Source organism: Choloepus didactylus, chromosome 18, assembly GCF_015220235.1.
Source record: "Choloepus didactylus isolate mChoDid1 chromosome 18, mChoDid1.pri, whole genome shotgun sequence".
NCBI lineage: Eukaryota > Metazoa > Chordata > Mammalia > Pilosa > Megalonychidae > Choloepus > Choloepus didactylus.
The window spans coordinates 25,217,619-25,241,789 of NC_051324.1; the positions used below are offsets into that span (position 1 = coordinate 25,217,619).

The 24,171-nt window shown below is 46.6% G+C and overlaps 1 protein-coding gene across 2 annotated transcripts in view; it reads left to right on the top strand.

The window, feature by feature from the left end:
- Window positions 1-24,171, top strand: part of NXN (nucleoredoxin) — a 194,088-nt gene that overhangs the window by 165,640 nt on the left and 4,277 nt on the right. The window contains exons 5-7 of one of the 2 annotated variants that reach the window (XM_037809395.1): window positions 6,665-6,771; window positions 20,641-20,820; window positions 22,495-22,619. In XM_037809395.1, the coding sequence (XP_037665323.1) occupies window positions 6,665-6,771; window positions 20,641-20,820; window positions 22,495-22,619 (412 nt within the window). The remainder of the gene's footprint in view (window positions 1-6,664; window positions 6,772-20,640; window positions 20,821-22,494; window positions 22,620-24,171) is intronic. The other variant, XM_037809396.1, reaches the window with a different exon arrangement.

The window sequence follows — 24,171 nt, forward strand, 5'->3', positions numbered from 1 at the left end:
AGAAGACCCTGGAGCAGGATAAAAGGAACATAAAGAAGACCCTAGAAGAGCATAAAGAAGAAATTGCAAGATTAAATAAAAAAATAGAAGATCTTATGGAAATAAAAGAAATTGTTGGCCAAATTAAAAAGATTCTGGATACTCATAATACAAGATTAGAGGAAGTTGAACAACGACTCAGTGTCCTAGAGGTCCACAGAACAGAAAATGAAAGAACAAAAGAAAGAATGGGGAAAAAAAAATCGAAAAAAATTGAAAAGGATCTCAGGGATATGATAGATAAAATAAAATGTCCAAATTTAAAACTCATTGGAGTCCCAGAAGGGGAAGAGAAGGGTAAAGGTCTAGAAAGAGTATTCAAAGAAATTGTTGGGGAAAACTTCCCAAAGCTTCTACACAATATAAATACACAAAGCATAAATGCCCAGCAAACTCCAAATAGACTAAATCCAAATAAACCCACTCCAAGACATATTCTGATCAGACTCAAATACTGAAGAGAAGGAGCAAGTTCTGAAAGCAGCAAGAGAAAAGCAATTTACCACATACAAAGGAAACAACATAAGACTAAGTAGTGACTACTCAGCGGCCACCATGGAGGCGAAAAGGCAGTGGCATGACATATTTAAAACTCTGAGAGAGAAAAATTTCCAACCAAGAATACTTTATCCAGCAAAACTCTCCTTCAAACTTAAGGGAGAGCTTAAATTCTTCACAAACAAATGGTGAGAGAGTTTGCCAATAAAAGACCTGCCCTACTTCAGATATTAAAGGGAGCCCTACTGACAGAGAAACAAAGAAAGGAGAAAGAGATATAGAGAATTTTAACAGATGTATATAGAACCTTACATCCCAAATCATCAGGACACTCATTTTTCTCTAGTGATCACGGATCTTTCTCCAGAATGGACCATATCCTGGGACATAAAACAAGCCTCAATAAATTAAAAACAAACAAACAAACAACAACAAAAAAAAACAATTGAACATATTCAAATCACAACCTCTGACCACAATGGAATACAAATAGAAGTCAATAATTTTTGAATTGTAACTCCACTATTTACTTCCTACATGATATAAAATACACAAACTCTAATGAAAAATCAATGGTTTTGAACTCAATGTAAAATATGTAATTTTTGAAAGAACTATATAAAGGCGGGGGAATGGAGGAGCATAGGAACATAGTTTATGTGTCCTATTGAAATGAAGTTGGTATCAAAGAAAAACAAGATTGTTATGGATTTAAAAGTTTAATTTTAAGCCCCACAGTAAACACAAAGAAATTATCAGAGAATATGACCATAGAGATGAAAAGTAGAGTATGGGTTAAGAGAAATGAGGGAAGGGGCAATGGGGAGTTAAGAAATGAGTGTAGGGTTGCTGTTTGAGGTGAAGGGAAATTTCTAGTAATGGATGGTGCAAAGGTGATAGCATTACAACATTCTAAATGTGATTAATCCCACTAATGGAATGCTAGGGAGAGGGTGGAATGGGAAGATTTAGGCTGTATATATGTTTCCACAATTGAGGAGAAGAACCAAAAGTCTAAATAGATGACAACTGAATGCCAAGGATGACCCTGATGGGATCTGAGGATGGAGGACAGGAGGCTCAAAGGGACACAGTTGAGACATAAGGAAAAGGAAATATAGAATGTAAGCTTTGTATCATTGTTGAATCTCTTGTACTTCTTAGCTGCGCTTAATGGGATTGCATAAAAGAAAATTCTTGTTCATGGGAATTGTATATGTGAATTATAGTGTTTGTTCAAGGATGTGTGCAGCTAGGTCTCATATGTTCAGAAGACAGAGCAATAGATGATGGATGATAGGGAGAGAGGGAGGGAGAGAGAGGGAGGGAGGGAGGGAAAGAAATAGCGGTGTGACAACATGTTAAGGTTAGTGGATTGGGGTATCGGGGTCAGGGAATGCTAGAGTTCTTGTGTATGGGGTTTGTATTGTTTTTGCAGCTGTTCCTATAACTTTGAATATATTTCAAAATAAAATGTAAAAAAAAATGGTAAAAAAAAGAAGATGACATTGGGCAAACATAAGGAAGAACTCAAAAGTTTGCAAAAACAATTGACAGAACTTATGGGAATGAAAGGCACAATACAAGAGATGAAAGACACAGTAGAGACATACAACAGCAGATTTGAAGAGGCAGAAGAAAAGATTCATGAACTGGAGGATAGGACATCTGAAATCCTACACACAAAAGAACAGATGGGGTAAAGAATGGAAAAATATGAGCAGCATCTCAGGGAACTGAATGACAACATGAAGTGCATGAATGTACATGTCATGGGTGTCCCAGAAGGAGAAGAGAAGAGAAAAGGGGCAGAAACAATAATGGAGGAAATAATCACTGAAAATTTCCCATCTCTTATGAAAGACATAAAATTACAGATCCAAGAGCACAGCATATTCCAAACAGAATAGATCTGAATAGAACTATGCCAAGACACTTAATAATCAGATTATCAAATGTCAAAAACAAAGAGAGAGAATTCTGAAAACAGCAAGAGAAAAGAAATCCATCACATACAAGGGAAGCTTGATAAGACTATGTGCATATTTCTCAGTAGAAACCATAGAGGCGAGAAGGCAGTGGTTGATATGTTTAAGATAGTGAAAGAGAAAAACTGCCAACCAAGAATCCTATATTCAGCAAAACTGTTGTTCAAAAATGAGGGAAAGTTTAAAATATTTTCAGACAAACAGACACTGAGAGAGTTTGTGAATAAGATACCTGCTCTACAGGAAATACTAAAGGGAGCACTACAGACAGATAGGAAAAGACAGGAGAGAGAGGTTTGGAGCACCATAGTGGGTGATGGCAGCACAATAATGTAAGTGCACTGAACAAAGATGATGTGAGTATGGTTGAAAGACGAAGGATGGGGCAGGTAGGACAATAGGGGGAAGGATAGAAGATAAGGACTGGGACTGTATAATTTAGTGAAACCTGGAGTGGTAAATGATTGCGATTAAATGTACAAATATGTTTTTATATGAGGGAGAACAAAAGAATATCAACTTTGCAAGGTGTTAAAAAGGGGATGGTATTGGGGAAAAAATACAATCAATGCAAACTAGAGTCTATAGTGTAATATGCTTCCATTAATTGTAACAAAGGCAATATACTAAAGTTAAATGTCTACAGGAGGGGAATATAAGGGAGGGGTATGGGTTTCTTGGCATTGGTGGTGTTGTCTGACTTTTTATTATATTTTATTTTAATTTTATTTTTTCTTTTGTTGCTTTTTAGTTGTCATTTTTTTCTTTCTTTTTCTTTTTTCATTTTTACTTTTTTCACCTCTTCCTCTTTCTTTGTGGAAGAAATGGAAATGTCCTTATAAAGATAGTGGTGGTGAATGCATAACTATGTTATTATACAGGGAACCACTGATTGTTTACTTAGGATGGAATGTATGGTGTGTAAATAAAACTATCTAAAAAATAAACAGAAGGATACAAGCACTGGAGAAAATGTGGAGAAAGGGATGTACCTAATCACCGCTGGTAGGGAAGTAGAATGGTGCAGCCATCTGGAGGGCACTGTGTTGGTTCCACAGAAAGCTAAGCATGGGGTTGCCATATGGTCCTGCAACTCAGATATTGGGTATATACTTGGAAGAACTGAAAAGAGGGACACGAATGGACATTTGCACAGTGGGGTTTATGATATCAGTATTCATGATTTGCAGTGAATGGAGGTGACCTAAGGGTATGTCACCTGATGAACTGAATGGCAAACTGCAGCGTATACATACAGTGGAATATTGAGCTGCTACAAGAAGGAGTGTAGTTGTGAGGTGAATGGACATTGAGGACAGTATGTTGAGTGAAATAAACCAGAAATGGAAAGAAAAACATTATAATGCCTCACTAACATGGACTAACTATAATGTGCAAGCTCTTCAAATTGAGTCTGAGAGCACAGGTTATCAGGGGAAAGCTTATTGTAAAGATTCCTAGATTGTAAGCGCTTACAACAGGTACATCTATTCCTGAGTTGTAATGGCTATTTCTAAATTCTGAGATGCTGAGCTCTTTGTGTATAACCTGGTCAGTCTCTGGAACTTTGGGTATCTGTGTGACACCTGAGATTCAGAGCCAGAGTCTGGCAGCTATGAATGTCAGCATTACCCCATACAGCAAATGTTAAGGAGTCTGAAAAAAGAGATCAGACTTCAATTAGAGATAGGAACAAAATTGACTTGATTAGGACTAAGTTAAATCAGACTAAAGAGTAAAGGACGATAGTGACAGTATTTTTAAAACTTCAACTTCTGTGTGAGACCAAAGGAAGAGATGTTTATTAGGTGCAAAACCTTTATTTTTTTTGTAACACACTATATAATTTAACTTGTATGGTCAGTTTATTCAAACAACAGAATTACATGGAATGTTGAATAGGGAGTGAAATCTGGTTGGTTTGTACAGGTTAGTGTGAAGCCCCGATACATCCCAGAGTAATTTGGACAGAGAATAAAGATGTACTTGCAGAGCCCGCCTTGAAGGACTGGGGGAATATGTGGAAATATTAAATTTCCCCACCTGAGGAATTAATGATATTCTCACAAGCATTGGGGGCTACCAATTTAGAAGGCCAAACCCTCAATCTTGGGGCTTGCCCTTATGAAGTTTGTTACTGCAAGGGAGAGGCTAAGCCTACTTAAAATTATGCCTAAGAGTCACCCCCAGAGAACCTCTTTTGTTACTCAGATGTGGCCTCTCTCTAAGCCAACTGTGCAGGTGAACTCACTGCCCTCTCCCCTACTTGGGACATGACTGCCAGGGTGCAAATCTCCCTGGCAATGTGGGACGATTGGCAGAGATGAGCCTGGGCCCAGCATCATGGGATTGAGAAAGCCTTCTTTGACCAAAAGGGGTAAGAGAAATGAAACAAAATAGTTACAGTGGCTGAGAGATTTCACATAGAGTTGAGTGGTCATGCTGGAGGTTATTCTTATGCATTATATACATATCCCTTTTTAGTTTTTAGTGTATTAGAATAGCTAGAAGAAAAGATCTGAAACCTGAAGTGCAACCCAGTAGCCTTGATTCTTGAAGATGATTATAAAACTATATTGCTTACACTGTGTGACTGTGATTGTGAAAACTTTTTTCATTTTTTGAAAAAAAATTTTAATTAAAAAAAAAAAAACTATTTAAAAAAAGGTACCAAAAAAAAAAAAACGATGTGGAGGTGGGAGGATGGAAAAGAGCCAGAGATTAATGGACTACGACACGGTTTTGGTTCGTTGTGCAATCGTGTGCTTTGTCTGGGGGCTACCTGAATGCACCTGGATAAGGAATCACAAAAAACAAAAAGGGCAGAAATTCTTCCTGGAGTATGTCAGTTCCTTTTAGCCTCAATTTCTTCTGCTTTTTGCCCTCTGCTTGGCTTCACTCATCAGTGAGCTTCCTTCATCTCTGAACTCCATTCCCAGTTCAGACCGAGTCACCAGGCACTTTGGGCTCTTAGTTTCTGTTGCAGAGAGTCTCTAAGATGCTGACATTGTGAGGGCATTTCGTGCCTCTCAGATCTCTAGCATGTGTGTTATTCCGTGTTCCGTTTGTTGGCCTGTGGTCCCCTCGCCTGCACCACAGCTCCCCCATCTCAGTGCACCTGAGGGTGGGCAAGCTGGAGCCATCACTTATTTAAAGCTTTTAAAAATGTTAAGTTTTATTGAGGTATGATTTACATACACTAAAATATTAGTTATACAGTTCAATGAGTTTTTACCATTAAACGCAAGTGTAACCATCGCCATAGTCAAGATATAGAACATTTATTTCCATCACTCAAAAGTTTCCTGTGCCCCTTACAGTCAGTCTCTAACCCAAACCCCAGTTCCAGGCAACCCCAGTCTGCCTTCTATCACTAGATTATATTTGTCTTTCCTAGAGATTCTTATATGTAGAATCATACAGTTTAAAGTTGTGGTCTTATATTAAAAAATTGGAATATAGACTGTAGGCTTTATATCAAGATTAGATTTCCTGACCTTGATAATTGTACTTAATGTGGTTACATAAGGGAATATCCTTGTTCTTAGGAAATGTACATGGATGTATTAAGTGTTCAAGGAGCATGATGTGTAAACCTACTCTCAAATGTTTACAAAATAGAGATAGACAGATGTACAGATAGATAGTATGGGTTTTATATTATTTTTGCATCTGTCCTGTAAATTTGAAATTATTTCAGAATAAAATGTTTTAATAAAAATTAAAAATACAAATTTGTGGTCCTGTCCACGTCATTCTTATATGCACAAACCAAAAGTATCTCAGGGAATGCCACATCTATGCGTACATCTAGGTTCCTTATAAAAGTAAGACCTGTCTGTACTGAAAAAATGAGAAGTTGGACATGAGTTCACTTGGTAGGATTCAGGGAAGCAGGCAACTGAAATGGCCTGGCCTTTTGGTTTGGGATGCACCTGTTGTGTGGAGGTGTCTGCTTCCTGGTGAATGTAAAATAACACAGTTCCATACCCTGGTGTCTGAGGGAGACTGTGATGTTAGAAGGCCCAGTATCTGTAGATGCTCTGGGTACAACTTGGTAAAAGGTGTGTGTGGGGGGGGAGCAAGTGTGGTGCAGCAGTCAGGGATAAAAGAGCCTTCTTCTCGTCATCTCTCTGCAGGTCAGAGGAGTCATTCAAGCAGTATTTCAGTGAGATGCCCTGGGTCGCCGTCCCCTACACTGACGAGGCCCGGCGGTCACGCCTCAACCGGCTTTATGGAATCCAAGGTAGGATTCCCAGGCCCCGGCTGGGGACAGGCTTCTTGGAAACCTGCTCCTCTGGGCTCACCACAGCTTTGGCCTTCTTTTAGAGAGTAAAGAACATCTTTACTTCCATGAATGTCCATGTGTCTCATCATCTTAAAAATTACTTGGGGTGAATTTTATGGTATTTAACTTATACCTTAATAAGTGTTTGTCCTGATAAGACAGCTGCTTCTCAACACCTCACAAGACTGGGCAGCAGCACACACTGCCAAATGACTTGGCAGGCATCTTAGGCCAGGATTCTATCCCAGGGGTTTTACTGTCAAACAGAACTGGGATTGGTCCTTGGTTCCATCACTCAAGAGTTGTTGAGCCTCGGTTTCCTCATCTGCAAAATGGGGGCAATAAGTCTGCCTGAATGAATTGCTGGGAGCATTAATAGGATAATGTATTTAAAGAGCCTATGTTCCTGAAGCATAAACAGTGAGGCTGGGTGGGTATTAGCTATTAGTTGAGAAAACTGATTTCTTGTTTAAAACTAAGACCCTGGAGAACCGACCATACTGCGTTAGTTGGGGTGTTTTTCTGAAATAACAATCATTAATGAGACAAACCGTGTTTTTTTCTTCATATTGTGAATACCTCTTCCCAGCCTTCTCTTCAGCCAGGTTTTTTCTTGATAAAGCACTTAAGTGGCCTGTATAAAAGCTAAACTCAGATCCTGGTCAGCCCCAGAGAGATACAGCTAAGGTTCTTAGTGCACCTTTTATTATAGGGAGTGAAAAAAAGACAAATTTACCCACAAATTCCACAACTGCTGGGGGGTGGGAGCTCATCAAGTTCTCTAGCCTTTTCTTTCATCATTTAGGGTAAGTATATGGCTTTATTTAGAACTAAAGTTTCAAAAAATTAAACATTTAATTTGAACTCAGTGCTTCTCCATCCCAAATGTGCATATGAATTGCTTCTTAAAATGCAGATTCTGATTCTGTAAGTCTGGGTGGGGCTGAGACCCTGCCTTTCTGACAAGCTCCCAGGTGATACCAGGGGGCTGCTGCTTCTGGGACCACACTTGGAGTGGTGATAGGTCTGTTAATCCTTGGCGAGTGCTGGTGCCTCTGGCCTCCTTCTGATAGCCAGGATGCAAGCAGTTCTTTTTCCAAACGGAAGTGAAGTGATATGACAGTGTCTACTGGCCCAAAAGGAAAGGTTCTGAGTTTGGGTAACTTGAAGGAGGTGTCACTGGCTTATTTCCTTCTAGCTCCCTGCTTTGAGAGAGTCTGAAACCATGTGTGCCTTGGGGTGTGAGCAGTATTTCTGGAGGTAAACATCAAGATGGCCAGGAGTCTTGGACAGTGGACTGACTTGTCTCTTCACAGAGATGAGTAAGACTTCATGTCTCTTAATTCATTTATTCATTCATCCAACAAGTGTTTAGTGGGTGTGGAGTATTCCCCATTGTGTTTTTCCAGGCGTGGGGGATATAATCTTGAGTAAAAGCATATACAACCCTGCCCTGGGGCAGTGTAAATCCTAGAAGGATGTAATTAGTCACTTTATACAAATAAATATAAGTTGCAACTGATGAGCCTCTGAAGGAGAGGTACCCAGAGCTGGGGGGACCTGTAATAGGGAGAGGCAGCCCAGCTGGGGAGATCAAAGAAGGCCAAGAAGGTGATGCTCAAACCGAGGTCTGGAAACGGAGTAGGAGTCGACTAAGTAAAGATCGGGAGGAGCAGCACGTGCAGAGGCCCTGCCAGCAGGTGCTGCTGGGGAGGAGGTGTGATGTCACAGAACACACCTGGCCCTGGGGAGAGCAAGGGTCCTCTCCTTCCTCAAAGAGCAGAACATGGAAAAGAAAGGGCTTGAGGGTTTTAATTGTTTTTCTTGGTTCTTTTTGTATATGTGTGTGTGTGTTTTAATGCATGGGGTTGTGCTTTGTCCTTCCTCCCAGGGTACTCAGGTCTACACCCAAAAAGTGGCTCTGTTTATTTCTTAAAGGAGACCTGACGTTCTCATTGTAACCATGCAGTGGGAAAGGGGTTCTTCCTGGCTTGTGCAAATGTCCCTCAGCCTCAGTTTCTGGCTTGTGACTAGAGGCCTCTGAGGGCTACAGGTAAGACGCGGAGCAGGCTAGGCAGGACCCGGGTCTTTCTTAAATATTACGAGACTTTGCTTTCTTTGGGGTGCAGGGGCTCTGCCAGTGAGTGCTGCTGGGGGAGGAGGTGGGCCCCACGATGTCCTGCTGAATGACCCTGAGCCAATTACTTAACCTCTTTTAAGCCTTCATTTCCTCGGTAAAATTGGGAAGTTTAAACTTCCTAGGGTGTTTGCAAGGATGAAGAGTTTGCAGAGCTACAATGCTTAACCTGAGTGCCTGACACCCTGTACATACTCAGAAGGTATTAGTTCATTGCTAGTGTCTCAGAAGGTATTAGTTCGTTGCTAGTGTCGCTAGATTTCTTCATAGCTCTTGGCAAGCATTCTTCTCCCCTAATTGTGTATTGCTTTATTTATTCTTTTCTTTCTCACCAGATTGTCAGCTCGTTTAGAGCTGGGATCAAGTCTGTTTTTGCTCATCACTGTAACTGATTTCCAGGACAGTGTCAGACGCAGAGGAGGCACTTAATAACTATTTGTTGACTAACTAAATAACTTAGAAAAAGAAAAGGAAAAAAAAATAGATTTTACTACCTAAAATAGATAAGCTTTTGGATGTCAAAAAGCTTAAACAAAGGCAACCAATCGTATGAGTAACATGTTTGGCAAAGAATCAATGTCCTTCATAGGAAACTAGCTCACCCCAGACATCAATTAAAAAATAGACCATTTAGTAGAAAATATGTACAAGATATAGAGGTAGGCAGTTCACTAAAAAACACATATTGTCAGTAGAGATTTGAAGAATATTCAGCATAACTGTCTTTGTTGATTTACAGATGAAAACTCTGAAATTGTATCTATCATATTTGCAAAATCATTCCCCACCCCACCCCCCAAAAAAAAAACCAAGTGTGGGGAAGAGATCAGACTGCTGGTAAGAGTGCAAATCAGGACAGTCTTTCTAGAGCACAATTTGGCAATATACATTGGAGGCCCTGAAAAATCTATAAAACCTTTAACTTAGAAATCCCACTTTTAGGAATTTATTCTCAGGAAGTAATCTAGTAGTGCCAAGCAAAAGCTGAGCTTCTTGTGAGCAGGTGGTGGGGTTTTTTTGGTGGTGATTGTTTTTTATTTTTATCTTTTGTACACTTTGAATTTCATTCCAGATCACAGTTCCTTCTTTGCTTTAGCAACCAGAAAACTCAGAGCTGAATTTTTAAGTACCTTTAGCAATTTTGTAAAGCTTACTATTTCCGTGCATGACCTTGACCCCAGCTACATTTTCTCTTTCTTCCTTGTTTTCCCTTCAGGGTGATATTTTCACCCATTTTTATTGGATTATATCATGCATTTTTTAAAGCCTCCTCCAATGCTTCCTGGAAGAAAAGGTGAAGTAGATTTAAATGCATAAGATTCTATTTCTTGAGCTCCAACTAACCACTCAATACTCTGCGCTGAGCCCGGGGGAAAATAAGAGGCTAGAAGGGCAACCCGGTGCTGCCCTTGAGTGTACAAGATGAGATTTTACATTGGGCAATGACTGAAGAGTATGGTGACATCTTTAGGAACTAAAAAGTATTGGTCATATAAGTGTCATTTTGTACAAGGACTTAGAAGGCTGACACTTGTCCCAGAGAGTGGAGCCTGGTGCTCTGCTCATCCAGGAGGCCCCTCCACATGGAAGCATTTTCTTTTTAAGCACCACGTTGTCACGGGAGCAGAATCTTTTCCTCTCCTAGGCAGGGAGTTGCCGGTCCCTGGGCGTGGGGACCAGTAGGATGGGGTAATCCCGGTGGTCAATGCTAAGGTCCTGGAGTCACCTGAAACTAATGAATTCTCACTCTTTATAATGCATAGTCAGTTTGGGGGTAGTGGTCTGGGCCCCCACTGTGCTCTGTGAGATGTTGGTGAGGGTTAGGGTTAGGGTTAGGGTTAGGTGAGATGTGCTTTGTGAGATGATGGGGAGGTGGGGGGGGTGGAGGTGGGGGATGGGGGTCCACAGAACAGCCATCCCTAAGGAAAGAGCAAGAGAACAAGATTCAACACAATCTTCAGACACCCACTATTAAGGCTGGATTGGGGCCTTTCTGCAAAATGTTGGCAGGGTGAAAAAAGCTAAATTGGTAGTTTTATGTCTGCCATCAGACAGCACAAAAAGGAAATCCACTTTCTGATTCTCCAGTTGTAACATGTAAATATTACAGACCCAGGAGCCACAGTTGTTAGGTGTGGCCCAGGCAGCCAGAGAGAGAGTGCCCACAGCTGAGAGGGAAGAGAATCAAGAGTTTTCTGACTCATTCATTGGATACAGCCTCTTAAGGCCCTGGCATGTAGTTATGAGAAGTAAATAAGGGGTCCCCAACTTCAAGGAACCCTCAGTTGAGGATGAGAAAGCTGATCTGGAGAGGCTCAGTCCGTGGGCGAGCACAGCCAGCCAGCCAGCCAGCCAGCCAAGCCACACTAAAAGAATGTGAGATTCATCCAGAATCCAGCCCAGGCTAGTGAGCGTCCTCTTCAGCCCAGTCCTGCACCTGGCCCATCCTTCTCCTTATCCATGCTGTACACTCCCCCAGCCATCTGTTCTCATCTCTCTTCAGTGTTGGCACCCAGCTCTGCCTGCTTTCCCAGCTCCTGCCTCCTGCTTCCTCATTCTCTCATTCACAACTTCTTCCTGACAGTGTTTTGTGCTGACTGCTTACCTGATCAGTGACCTCTCGGGCTATACCTCAGGACTCGTTTCTGCAAACAGCCTGTCAGACATTGCTTGCTAGCCCTGTTTCTGTCTGCCTCTGGTCCTGTTAAGCCAGAGAGACATTAAAACACAGTGAGCTAAGAGTGTGCAAAAGAGCAACACGGCATCTGTCTCAAGTCCACTTGTCATGAAACGCCCTACAATGGAATGAATGGCCTGAGTTCAGAGGATACTCTGGCTTGGAGCTGTGGAGCCAGGAAGGCTTCCTGGAGGAGGTGGCTTTGAAGTAGAACTTACAAAATGGGTGGGATTGAATAGAGGGACTGGGGCATTCCGAAGTGAAGGTGTGCTGTCAGGGCAGAGGGACCATGAGGCCGACGATGCCCATCAGAGAGGGTATGTGCACCATGCTGAGGGCTTTGGACTTGACTCTTTGGATTTTTCAAATTTTTGATTAAGGAATTAAGGGAAGATCAATGTAGTTGTGACATTTAAGCTAGACTAGAAGAGATACCCCTGAAGCGGGTCGTCTACTGGTATTTCTCATGGGCTCATTGAGCACTCACAGTGGCCAGGCCCCAGCCCAGGGCTCAGAGCTGTACCTGCCCTGTTGGTATTCCTCCCTATGGGAAGAGGGAGGGTGCTCCCTCTGGCTGCATGGCAGGTGTCTGAGCAGCCCTGACAACCCAGCGTCCTTATCCTGGCCTGTTTCCCTTCAGCCGTGCAGGGTCTCTTACTGGGCAGAGCCACTGAGGGCCTTTGGTAAGACTTTGGCTTTTGCACTGAGTGACGTGGGACACCACTGGAGGGTTTTGAGCAGAGGAACCACATGATCTGATTTATGATGAGGTGGTCACTTTGTTGTGAATAGACTGTGGGACAAGGGTGGAGGCAAAGAGGCTAGTTAGGATGCTAGTGTGATAATCCAGGGAAAAGGTAAAGGTGGCTTGGACAGAGATGGTAGCCGTGGGAATGATGAGAAGTGGTCGACTCTGGGTGTAGTCTGAAGGTGGAGCCTTAGGATTTGTGCACAGATTGGATGTGGGTATGAGAAAAAAAGAAGAGTTGTGGATGATTCTGAGGTTTTTTGCCTAAGCAACTAGAAGGATGGAAAGCTGTGTAGATCAGATGTGGGGTTGCGGGGTGGACAGGGATGGGGGGAGATCGCATGGAGGGCAGTTTAATTCTGTTCACATTGAGTCTGAGATGCCCGTAGACATCCAAGGGGCAGTGTGGATCTGGCAGGCTGGAGGTGTGAGAGAGGCCCGGGTTTGAGAGATCAGTGTGGTGGTCTGCGGGCATGCATTTCAGAGCCTAGGACTGACTGACATTGTCAAGGGAGTGAGGGTAAATGTTTGCAATCCAAAGGCCCCTCTCGTTCTCTTCTTCCTTCATTTGTTTTCTGACACTTGGGGCTTCCCCTACAATCCTCCCCTCCTGCCCCTCTCCTTCCATATCACCTGCTCTCTCCTGCTTTCCCCACCATGCTAGCTTCTTGGATTTCTCCTTCATGCATCTCCCTAACAGGGGCCTTTCCCAGGCCCTCCACTTCTCTCCCTTTGTTCTCCTGATTCCATCACACCCAGAATGCCTCCTGTCCTCTGTATCACAGCCCTGAATGCTCCAGCATGGGAGAGCGCCTCTGGGTGAGCCTTCCAAAAGCTCTGCACTGAGCCGTGTCCTCTACTTCTTGGAAGGCCTTGGCAGCTGCCCATACACCAAAATCCAGATTCCCTGGCCTGGTGTTCAAAGCTGTCTACAGTCCAGTCCCAAGTACCTCTGCAGCCCCGTTTCTCCCTGCTCCCCTCTCCGCACCCTAGAACACCGCACAGCTTCCCAGACCCTGCTGATCACCCCCCATTCCCTCCATCTCATGACCTCCCTCCCTCCATTCCCATCACAAACCTCCTCATCCTTTAAGCTCAAATGCTTCCTCCTGCAGTGAACAAGTCCTCCTCTGACCTCATGTGCTTGTGCCAGCTCTACCTATACCACATCCCCAGGCGGTAGTTTTCATGGCTGTCTCTTTACTAGTGGACTGGCAGCAACTCCTTTAGGACAGGGCTCTCACCTCGTGGGCCCAGGACATGGAGACTCCCAGACAGCGCTTCTTTTCCTCTCTTTCCATTTTTGTTCATTCTCCCTTTCTTGCTTGGTTGTGCCTTTCTTCAGCCAGCATTCCTTGGGTACCTTGCATGTTCCTGGCATCACACCAGGTGCTAAGGGTAAGAGACATCTTGCCTCTGCCCTCGGGTAGGGGATCGAGACAGCCCCAGAGAAGCAAGGGCGGGGTGGGAGTTCCCAGGAGGGCCCTGACCCACGACATGGCCCCACCCACCGGTGCCCTCCTGGCCATGCCCACCTGGCTCCAGCGGTGCTTTAGGGGCCCTGGTCCCAGCTCTGCCACTCAGCAGCTGGGTGACCCCGAGTCCCTTCCCCATCCAGGCCTCTGTTTCCTCACCTGAAGACAGACGTGATTGGCCTGGGGGGATCCCCATGGTCCCTCTAGGCTTCCTGCTTGGGAGGATATTGATCAGATGCTAAGGAGCCCATGCAGGAAAACCAGGTAACTCTGTGTAAGAGGAGCGGGGAGCCGGGCTCGGGGCGCCCTAGGCTGCCCACCTGCCTCCTCCTGCGTTTCGGCCTGAGTCTGTCCTCCCACCCCTGCATCAGAAGCAGAATCGCATGTGCTTCTTCCACCAAAGGGGGGTTTCCTGGGAGGCTCTTCTAAATAGAAAAGATTATCCAGAGGTTTGCTTTGATTTTAAAATTTATATTTGATTTATTAAAATGCAGGAATAAAAACCCCCAAACCTAGACCTTACTTAGCTTCTAATGTTGATTTTTTTAATTAAATTCAGTTTCATTGAGATATATTCACATACCATATAATCATCCATGGTGTACAATCATCTGTTCACAGTACCATCATATAGTTGTACATTCATCACACCAATCTATTTTTGAATATTTTCCCTATACCAGAAAGAACAAGAACAAGAATAAAAAATAAAAGCAAAAAAGAACCAAATCACCCCCCCCCTCAATCCCACCCTACCCTTCATTCAGTTTCTAATGTTGATTTTTGAATCTTGTTATTCTATATTATATGTCTAGGAAATTTTGGTGACTTCTTGTGAGGGGTTTTTGATTAATGTTTGGGCCAACTTAATTAAACTCCTTTAAATGTTTTAAACTGAATTTCTAAATTTAAACTTAAAAAAAAAAAAAATTTGCTTATCTGAAGAACAAAATGTTCCTAAGTGCTTAAGTAAGTCTGTGAGCTCTAGTAAATTAAACTTATAAATACAGTGATTTTTAAGTTCTCTTCAATGTGGTGATACTTTAGTACAGTTTTGATTTAAAAAATCATGAGTCTGAATCAATTTTGCAATTAAACATTTTAATATTGGACTCACAGGGCTGACCTGGTACTCTCATAGGCCACATTGTCTTAAACAAATACAAATACTGAAGTTAAATACCAAATATGCACAGATTCCTCAATACAAGAACAGTTAATACCAAGGTTTGAGTCATGTTTCTGAACTTAATTCTAGATCTTCCTAGGTTTGAAAGGAAATAATTCTCTCATTCCAAGCATTTTGGAGGTGTCTTGTCAGCTTGTTGAGTTTGTATGTGTCCAGCATTCAGGACGTTTCTAGTGCTACACACATCCTTGTCTTCCAAACACAGTGGTCTCTTCATGTTCCAAGCCCTTGCAGTCCCTGTCCCTGGTTTGAATGTTATCATTTCTGAGTTCCTTCCTCTAATCTTGGAAGCCGGTGACTCTTCCTCCGGCTACACCATCCCTTTGTTGAATTTTGCTTTTCTTTGCTTTTGAGGAATGTACATGTCTCCAGTCTAGCCCTAAATACCTTTGAACTTGAAGGAATTCTGTATTCTTTCATATCCTTCAACAGCATCACAAAACTCTTAAAATGATTTTTGATTGAGTTCTGAATATTTCTGAGCTGTGTGTGACTCTGGTTATAACTTCCAAGGTCATTCGACTGACATGTTTAGATGTGTGTATGATAAATACACACACACATGCAGAGCCAATACAGGTTTCCTGCTGTTTAAGAGTATCTGGTCTTCAGCAAATGCTGTGGGGCTGTTACTGGAAGAGCCCGTGCTCCCTGTTTTACTTGCTCTGTGTGTACTGGGCGCTCACTCTGCATTCTCTCTCACCCTAAAGCATTTTGATGAAGGGTGCTTTCAGGGAGCAGCACCTGGGGGTCTTCTGCTGCCCGGACCCAAGGTGAGCCTTCTCCCCTTGGCCTGTCTGTGCCTTTCGGAAAGGGAATAACTTGATCCGATAGTCATTTTGTTTATCGAGGCACATGAAGACAGAGGTTCCTGCTGTCATCCCAAGAGACTTGGATGGAAGCAGGTAATGCAAGAGAATCCTGGAATCGTCCAAGCATCCTGGGAGCTGGGCTTAGAGCTTCTCTGGAGTCTCCATTCACCCAGTGTGCTGAAGGAGGCCTTGCAAAATAACTGACAGTTTGCTGGGCATGTCCTCCATGGTGGGGGTAGGAGAGTTTGCAGCTTGCGGTTGTGCCCCTGCAGCCGCCCTCTTCACAAGGTGGCAGGCCTGGCTGCAGACCTTGGTGATGAATTTGCCCCGGGCTGGTCACTGGTGCCCTTTGGGTGCTCTGCACCGTGGCCAGGGTGGCGTGAACCAGCAGTCATCACAGGCCTCTAGAATTCACCAAGGATACGAGGATGACGAGAGCCTGGCATTTGGCCAGTTCCTTTGTTTCGTGGGAGTAGCTGGGTTACCCCAAGACACAGGGCCCTACGTACTCCCAGCGCTTTTAGGCAGACTGGGGAATTTGCAGCCTTATAAGCTGTTTAATAATGCCTTTCTTGGGAAACCATTTAGACATACTTGGCAAAAGGTAAATCCCATTAGCAATTGTCCAACTAATCCTCAGCTGTCAGAGAACACAGTGTTCCTTGCAAGGAGGCTTAGAGCCCCTTGTCTCCCGGGTTAGGGGGCCCTCACCTCCCTATCCCCAACCTTGGAGGAGAGGGACACGGAGCCTAAGGGCTGTGCGGGGCCCAGAGCATATGCTTGCCCCGGGCCCGGAGAATAGTCTCAACAGGGTGGCAGGGAGGTTGGCTACTGGGTGCCTGGGTCCTGGGTGGCTTGAGGGCAGCTTGCTCCCCCAGGATCCACTTATCTTCTGCTTCCCTTTTGTTCTGTTCCTTACCCTTCTGCTTTTACTTCTCCCCTTCCCTTTTCCCTTTCTTTCTCTTCCATTTTCCCTTTCTCTGCCCTCTTTCCCTTACTTTACTTGACCTGCTTCCTTGCCCCATTCAAGAAATGGATTTGAAACTGAATCTGTTTATTTTATATAAAAACAAAACATTTGGAGATTGTGTTTTTCAATCAGAGGGCAAAGGGTCGATTTTGGTGCTTTTATGCAGACAAATCTCAGTATTGATAGGCAGTGCCGGCTGCTGGGGGCTGGCCCTGCTGGTGAGTGTGTGTGTGTGTGTGTGTGGGGGGGGGGGGGTCCTGTCCATGCTCGCCGGGGCTCCTGGGGACCTGCTGAGTGGCTTTGGTGTTGTTTTGTTTTGTTTTGAGAACATAAAAAAGAAAAACAGGACAAAAAATAATGTAGCAAATCCCCATGTGGCCACCACTCAGAATTGACATTTTTGCTTCAAGTTTTTAAAACAAAAATGAATGGGAACATTATAGATACAAACAAGGTTCCTTTTACGCCTATGCAGTGCCTTTTGCCTTCTTTCTTCCCTGGGGCGGGGGCACTACCCTAAATTTATAATGTGTCCCTTCCCAATCTATTTTTGTGTTCTTACTGCATATATATACACACACACACACACACACACACACACACACACACACACATACATATATACACATACATATACATATATATAGTATAGCTTTGTGTGTTTTTTAGATACATATCAGATGCTGACATGCCATAACACTCTGTAGCTTGTTTTTCCAATTAACATTATATTTTTGAGATTTATCCATGTTGATACTTACATCTAGTTCATCTATCTCCAGTGCTGAAAAGTGTTCCATTGCATGACCATGCCAGTTTATTGGTCCCCACTGTTGATGGATGTAGGTGTTTCCATGTCTTTGTGCATGGCTGCTGGCACAGGCACCTGTCTGAGCAGCTTTCGGGCCACTGGCCAAGTTCAGGTGGGCCCAGCCCAGCCCTTTGTCCTCTGAGGGGTTTTTCTGAGCTTCACCACCCCTGCCGGCTGCCTCCTCCCCTGCTTTGGCTCTCTAAGCGAGGGGAGGTTTGGGGAAAGCCAGGAGCAGGAGAGGGAAAAGAAGAGGGATCCAGTGGAATGGAACCTGGCAGCTGGCTTGGCCAAGAATATTGATTTCTATTTGTCCTCCCCACCCCACTCTACCCCTACTACTCTTCAGTTCTTGCTTGATTTTTATTTTATGCTAATAGATTTATTATACCACCATTTAAGAAAACTCAATAAATATATATATATCTCAGCCACATTCCTGCCTTACTAGCCCAACTGTTTTCACTTTTCTGGGTTCCTTTTGGTCCCTGTCCACGTGCATACAGACTTTGACATAGTAGTAAACTGTTGTACACGTAACACAATATAGTCTACATTTTTCACTGGACAGTATATTGCAAACATTTTCCATGTTGCCCTACCATCATATAGTTGTGCATTTATCACCAGAATCAATTTTTGAACATTTTCCTTACTCCAAAAAAAAATAAGTAAAAGTAAAAAAGAATACTTAAAACTTCCATCTCCCCATCCCACCCTATTTTTCATTTAATTTTTTAAATTCAATTTTATTGAGATATATTCACATACCATACAGTCATCCAAAGTGTACAATCAGTTGTTCACAGTACCATCATATAGTTGTGCATTCATCACCATAATCAATTTTTTGAATATTTTCCTTGTACCAGAAAAAATGAAAATAAAAATAAGAAATAAAAGTAAAGAACAACAACACCCCAACCAACCCCCCACCCTAGTTTTCATTTAGTTTTTGGGGGGACCTTGCTTTTGAGGAACCGAGGGGGTAGGGGTGGAAAGAACTGAGGCAAAGGAGGAGGGTGCTGCCAATGTGAGCAGCCGGCTGGGGGGTCCTGCCCCCCGGCCCTGCCCTCCTGGCCCTCACAGGTGAGGACTGAGACAGCTACAGCCGTGGGAATGAAGAAGGCCTCTGAGAGTAGCCCTTTGGAGAAACTGAGGCACCAAGCCAGGAATCGGGAGACTTTTCTTTTGAATTTTAGTTTTCTTCCCTTCTCTGTACCTTGTGCCAGCCTGTCCTCCACGTACCAACTCGGCCTCCGAAGTCCCAGCCACACGCAGGCCGCTGCTTGTGTCTGCTCGTACAGTGGGCGTGCTCTGGTTTAACTGACCAATCATCATCGCCCAATTTTAGAAACACACCAACTCTCTGATTAAAGAACTTGGCCAAAGCGTTTTCCAGATCAGGGGGTGGCAATGCAGGGGTGGGGGCTCCCTTCCAGCTGGCTGGCCCCCGCCTGGACCCCGGCCCCAGGACCCCCCTCGGGCTGCCGATTGAAATCCATCTCCTGAATCTCAGGGATGAGAACACTCTTGACCTGGGCCCCAGACCTCCAGGATAAAATGCAGCTGTTAGAACAGGCTGGAAACACCTAGAGTCTCTTGTGATCCTTGCACACAACTTTTCAGGCGTCCCCTAGTATAGCACCGATCGCATCTTAAAAGGCCCCCGGAGTATCGGCAGCGGGTGCTCGTGTGTGGTGGGAATGGCAGTCCTCGGGGGCCCACTTCTCCCTGGACTCGTTCCCCAACACGCCAAGCCACTTCTCCTAATAGGTGTGAGCATCCTGGATTAGTTGATTCCTTTTGAAGACAGGCGCGCGACCACCGTGCCTGCTGCGCCCACTCCCCTGGCAGGCTGCAGAACACCAGAGCCCAAGTTCTAACACCTCGGCATCCCTCCCCACCCCCGGGGAGAAGTGAAATGTCAGTGAAGCAAATTACTGGCTGAGCAATTTAGAATCTATAAATATTAAATCGTTCTGGCTTTCATTGGCCCATGTAAAATTCAAGCTTTGGTCAGCTCCAGGAGCTGTGTCTGGAAGGGGCTTGGCTTGGGGGCTGGGGGAGGGGACCGACTGCTCCCACGGAGAACAAGTGTCCCCAGAGGGCAGGGCTGGAGCTGACTCTGCAGGCTGGGGCTGGTGGGCCTGACGGTGCTGGTAGTGGGGGTGGTAGGCAGCTCTGGCTGGAGAAGCAGTGTGGAGGGAGTGCAAAGGGCAGTGATGAGAAAACCCAGACGAGACTATAAGCCAAGATGGGGCTTGTTCTGATATTTCAATCGCAACTTTGTTTGGGGACACATGTGGTTTGTAGGACTGCCTTGTATTACACTGCTAGGGATGCTGGGGAAGGGGCACTGCCCCCCTCAGAGGGGTATTAAACTTCCCCAGGCAGCAGGGCTGGGGAGTGAGGGGTGGGGGCTGCCAAGCGGCCAGTGTAGCTCCCTCTGTGGGAGCCAGCTGTCCTCCACCCCTCCCCCTCCCTCCTCCTCCTTCTCTTCCCTCCTCCTGCTTCCTCTTCCTCCCCCTCCTCCTCCTCCTTCCTCTCTTGCTGCAGCCCCAGCCCCCAGGCTCCTCCCTCTCCAGGACCCCAGTTGCTTGTTGTGGGCCCTTGTGCCTGTGTGATTGATTTCCGCTGGTTTGAGTGTCTGCGTGTGTCCACACCACCTGCCTTAGGTGTTAGACTCCCTACAGATGGGGGTTGGGTCTCCTGTTCCTTTAGGATCTCGTCAGGATGCCAAGCCCCTGTGCTGAGTTCTTTAAATGCATTATCCCATTTGATCTTTATGTAGCAGAATCAGGTAAGGGCTCCAGAACATTCCCCATTTTGCAGCTGAGGACACTGAGGCCCAGACAGGTGAACTGCCTTGCCCAGGCTGCGGCTGTTCAGTGGCCAGGCCCAGACTTGTCATCGTGACCTTGCGGCATGTCCGGGCTCCGTCCCGTGAATCCTGGGTGGGGGCCTGCCCTGCACGGGTCGTGGCCCAGCTCTGTCACTCTCTCTTGCAGGCATCCCCACTCTCATCGTGCTGGACCCGCAGGGGGAGGTGATCACGCGGCAGGGGCGGGTGGAAGTGCTCAACGACGAGGACTGCAGGGAGTTCCCATGGCACCCCAAGCCCGTGCTGGAGCTCTCTGACTCCAATGCTGTGCAGCTCAACGAGGGCCCCTGCCTCGTCCTTTTTGTGGGTAGGATGCTCAGAGGGGCCCCAGGGAGTGCGTGGGACAGGACAGACCTCACTTGGGAGGTGTCTGTCCCAACAGCTGCTTTCTGTCACTAACAGTGTGGAGCCTGGGGCCTTTGTCTCTCCCCAGCAGCTTTGCTTTTGACCCCAATGATTTATTCATGCGCTCCCCTGTGGGAGGTGTTCTGGGAGCTGCTGCTGTGCCTGGCCTCCTCCAGGCTCCGCGACTGCCAGCTGGGAAGAATAGGTCAGGCTGGGAGGATGCCCACAGCCCCCTGGTTGGAGAGAGGTGGGGCTAGGCCCCCTTGAGCCAGGGCTCCCCTCCACCCCCTTCCCCAGCTGCTCTGCAGATCTTCTGTGCTCCCAGGCACTGCTCCAGGGGCTGCTGGAGCTGGTTGTGGTGGGGTGAGTGGGGGAGGGTAGGGCTAGAGCAGCATCCCTGGCTCATCCATCCTTTGTGCCTCTCTGGCACTTGGTGAATGACCAGCCCCTGAACGAGAATATAGGAGCTTCCACTCCAGCTCCCTGCAGCCTGGAGGGATGACCCTGGCTCCTTTTGCAAACTGAGCACCTGCTGGCCAAGGGCTGCTTCACCCTCTGCTTTGGCACTTGTTGCTCTGCTTCATCTCACAATTATATGGGATACTAGGATCATGGCTGAGATGGTGACATGTATACTCCACTACGGGGTCCCGGGCTGCAACATCCTACCCCCATTCCCTGCAAGTCTGGTTTAGGGGTCCTTCAGGGGTGGCACCAACATGAAGACCCAAGGAAGTTCTCAAGCAAACTGACTTGCAGGCTAGTTCTGTGCTTGGGGGACGAAGGCCCCTGGGGATAAGTGGCCTTTGGGAGCTGACCTGCCTGCTGCAGGGTTCACATGCCTACATCCTGGGGCCTGAAGGAAAACAATTCAGAAACCAGGGACAATTAGGAACCTCACTGGGCATCTGCAGGTATGGAAACGGGCCCGGAGAAGCGAAGCAAGGTGCCTGGCATCACCAAGCTAATTAGAGCCAGAGCATGTCTTTCTGTTTCTCCACATCCTGTGGGCCTCTTGGGCAGTTTGCATTTGGGGGTGAAATTCCTCTGCCAGAACCTGTTCTCCCCTCCCTTTGTTGCTCCCCTCTCCCTGGGAGTGGGTCCTGGGACCCAGGTGTGGCTGCTCCCATGCTGCTGTTTCACTGGAGGCAAGAGATTCTTCCAAGGGTGCTCCAGGGAGTCTGGCCGGGGTGTTCCCCATGCCATCTGCCCACCCCTCCCAAGCAGGTCTGGCTGCCAGCCAGGAAGTGGGCATTCCAGCAGCCTCGGTGCCTCCCCACTTGGTTCACAGTCCTGGCCCCTCACCTCCAGCTCTTTGGCCATTATTTTTAGGAATTCAGTGATCCAAGGTCATGGCTTCTCTTTATATGATTGAGAGAAAAACTACCGAGAACCTTGGGTTTGGAAGGATTCAGTGAAAAGGGACCTTAGTGCCACTCAGTGAGACAAGGTGTCCTTGGCGAGTATGGTGCAGAAGAGAGCCATGCGAGCACGCTCTGCTAGTGCATGCATGCATGTGGACATGCTTTTTTGTACACACTCTGTTTCCATAGCTCAGGGCCCGGACCTGGGCCACTCCATCTGTTTGAAAAGCTCATGTTTCCCTATGTCTTCTTCCCTTTCTTTCTCATCACAGATTCTGAGGATGACGGAGAGTCTGAGGCAGCCAAACAGCTGATCCAGCCAATAGCTGAGAAAATCATCGCCAAGTACAAAGCCAAAGAGGAAGAGGCCCCACTTCTGTTCTTTGTGGCAGGGGAGGTGAGTGGTGTGGGAGGGCCTGGCCCTAGCCTACTTGCCCGGTTGGCAGATTTTTGAAAGAGAGACACTGCCTTCAGGGATGCTGGAAGGTTCTGAGGGCCAGGTTGACTACTTTTGGGAGAGCCACAAGTAGATGTGGCATGAGAAGGTGTGTCATTCATCACAGAAAACCATTCCCTATCCCTGCTGCTCTCTTTTTCACATCTTTGTCACACAGAAGCCTCAGGACAGTAGACGTCTTCCCAGGGCAGAGCCCCCTTGTGCAGACTTCCCTCCCACAAAGGCCCTCACAGCTTTTGGAGAAAGCGAGAGCCACAAACATTGTAATCTAAAATTATTCTCTTGGTGCTGGGTCAGAACCAGCCCTTGATGCTTTACAAAATGTCTGCTTGGGCAGTCCCTCTGCACCAGCCTGCAAAGTGGGCTTGTCTCATCCTAGGGACCCCAGTGGGGGCCATAGCTCTGACCTGCAGTTACCCAGCCAGCCAGGGAGACCACTGAGGTTGAAAATGGCTGATATTCCCCAGCCTTTGCACCCAGGGCCTGCCCCTCGAAGGCTGCATTTGTGCTGGATGACTAGGGGACCTTTCACAATGTGAGAAGCCCGGGCCCAGGGGACAGCCTCCTCTGGCAGCTGCTGGGCTCCCCGAGGCTTGGGAGTCTCTGTCCTGCAAAACCTGTGCACCTGCAAAATGGCCGCGGCCGGCGCTCCACCTCGGTCCCCACCCCCAAGATGGTCTGCCACCCATGCTCCCCTGTCACCTCCTGCCACCCGGGCGCCCCTCTGGCAGCCTGAAGCTGCCCAGCGCTCCTTCCACTCGCCTTTCCCTCTGGTTGCTCCGAACCCCGTGCTCACTTCACACAGTGTTTGCTCCCAGGAGAGGCATGAGAAGACAAGGCCGTGAGCAGTGAGCACCCCGAATCACCCCCTCATCCTCCCCTCAGTCAGTGCCCCTGCAGAGCCCTGCTGGGCCCCTCGCAGGCAGCTGAAGCCCCCCTGCTCAGCCTCAGGGCTGAGTGGAACAAAGCAGGGTCACAGGCCCCGCTGCAGGGCTGCAGCCACCGCTCCACACAAAGCGCACACGGTGGCCACCCGGAATCTATTAAACCCTGATCCCTGGAGAAAGGCTCAGAGACAAGATGGGTGCAGAAGAGGGGGGGCCGGGCAGGCTCCCTGGACGGCTTTAGAAGCCCGGCCAGAGGGGCCTTCGTGGGGTTCCTGAGGGCAGCCCGTGCCCGGAATTGTGATGCTGCCCCCCAGGGAGGAAGGCGGGGAGGAGGCGTGCGGAGCCCGCCAGGGGGGCGCTGGCTACCTCGCTCCGGCTCCCAGCAGCCCCGGGTGCGGGAACAGGGGGAATCCGACTCACAGGGGAGGAGACCGAGACCCAGAGGAGTGACTTGTCGGGGTCCCGCAGTATGTAAGGGGCAGAGGGAGGCCTGAGTGTGAGGTCAGGGTGACTCCAGAAGCAGTGCTCCCACTGCTCTGTTTCCGTGTTCCAGAAAACAGACCTGCCCGAGCCTAGAAGGCTGAGGGGCTGGTAAAGGAAAAGGG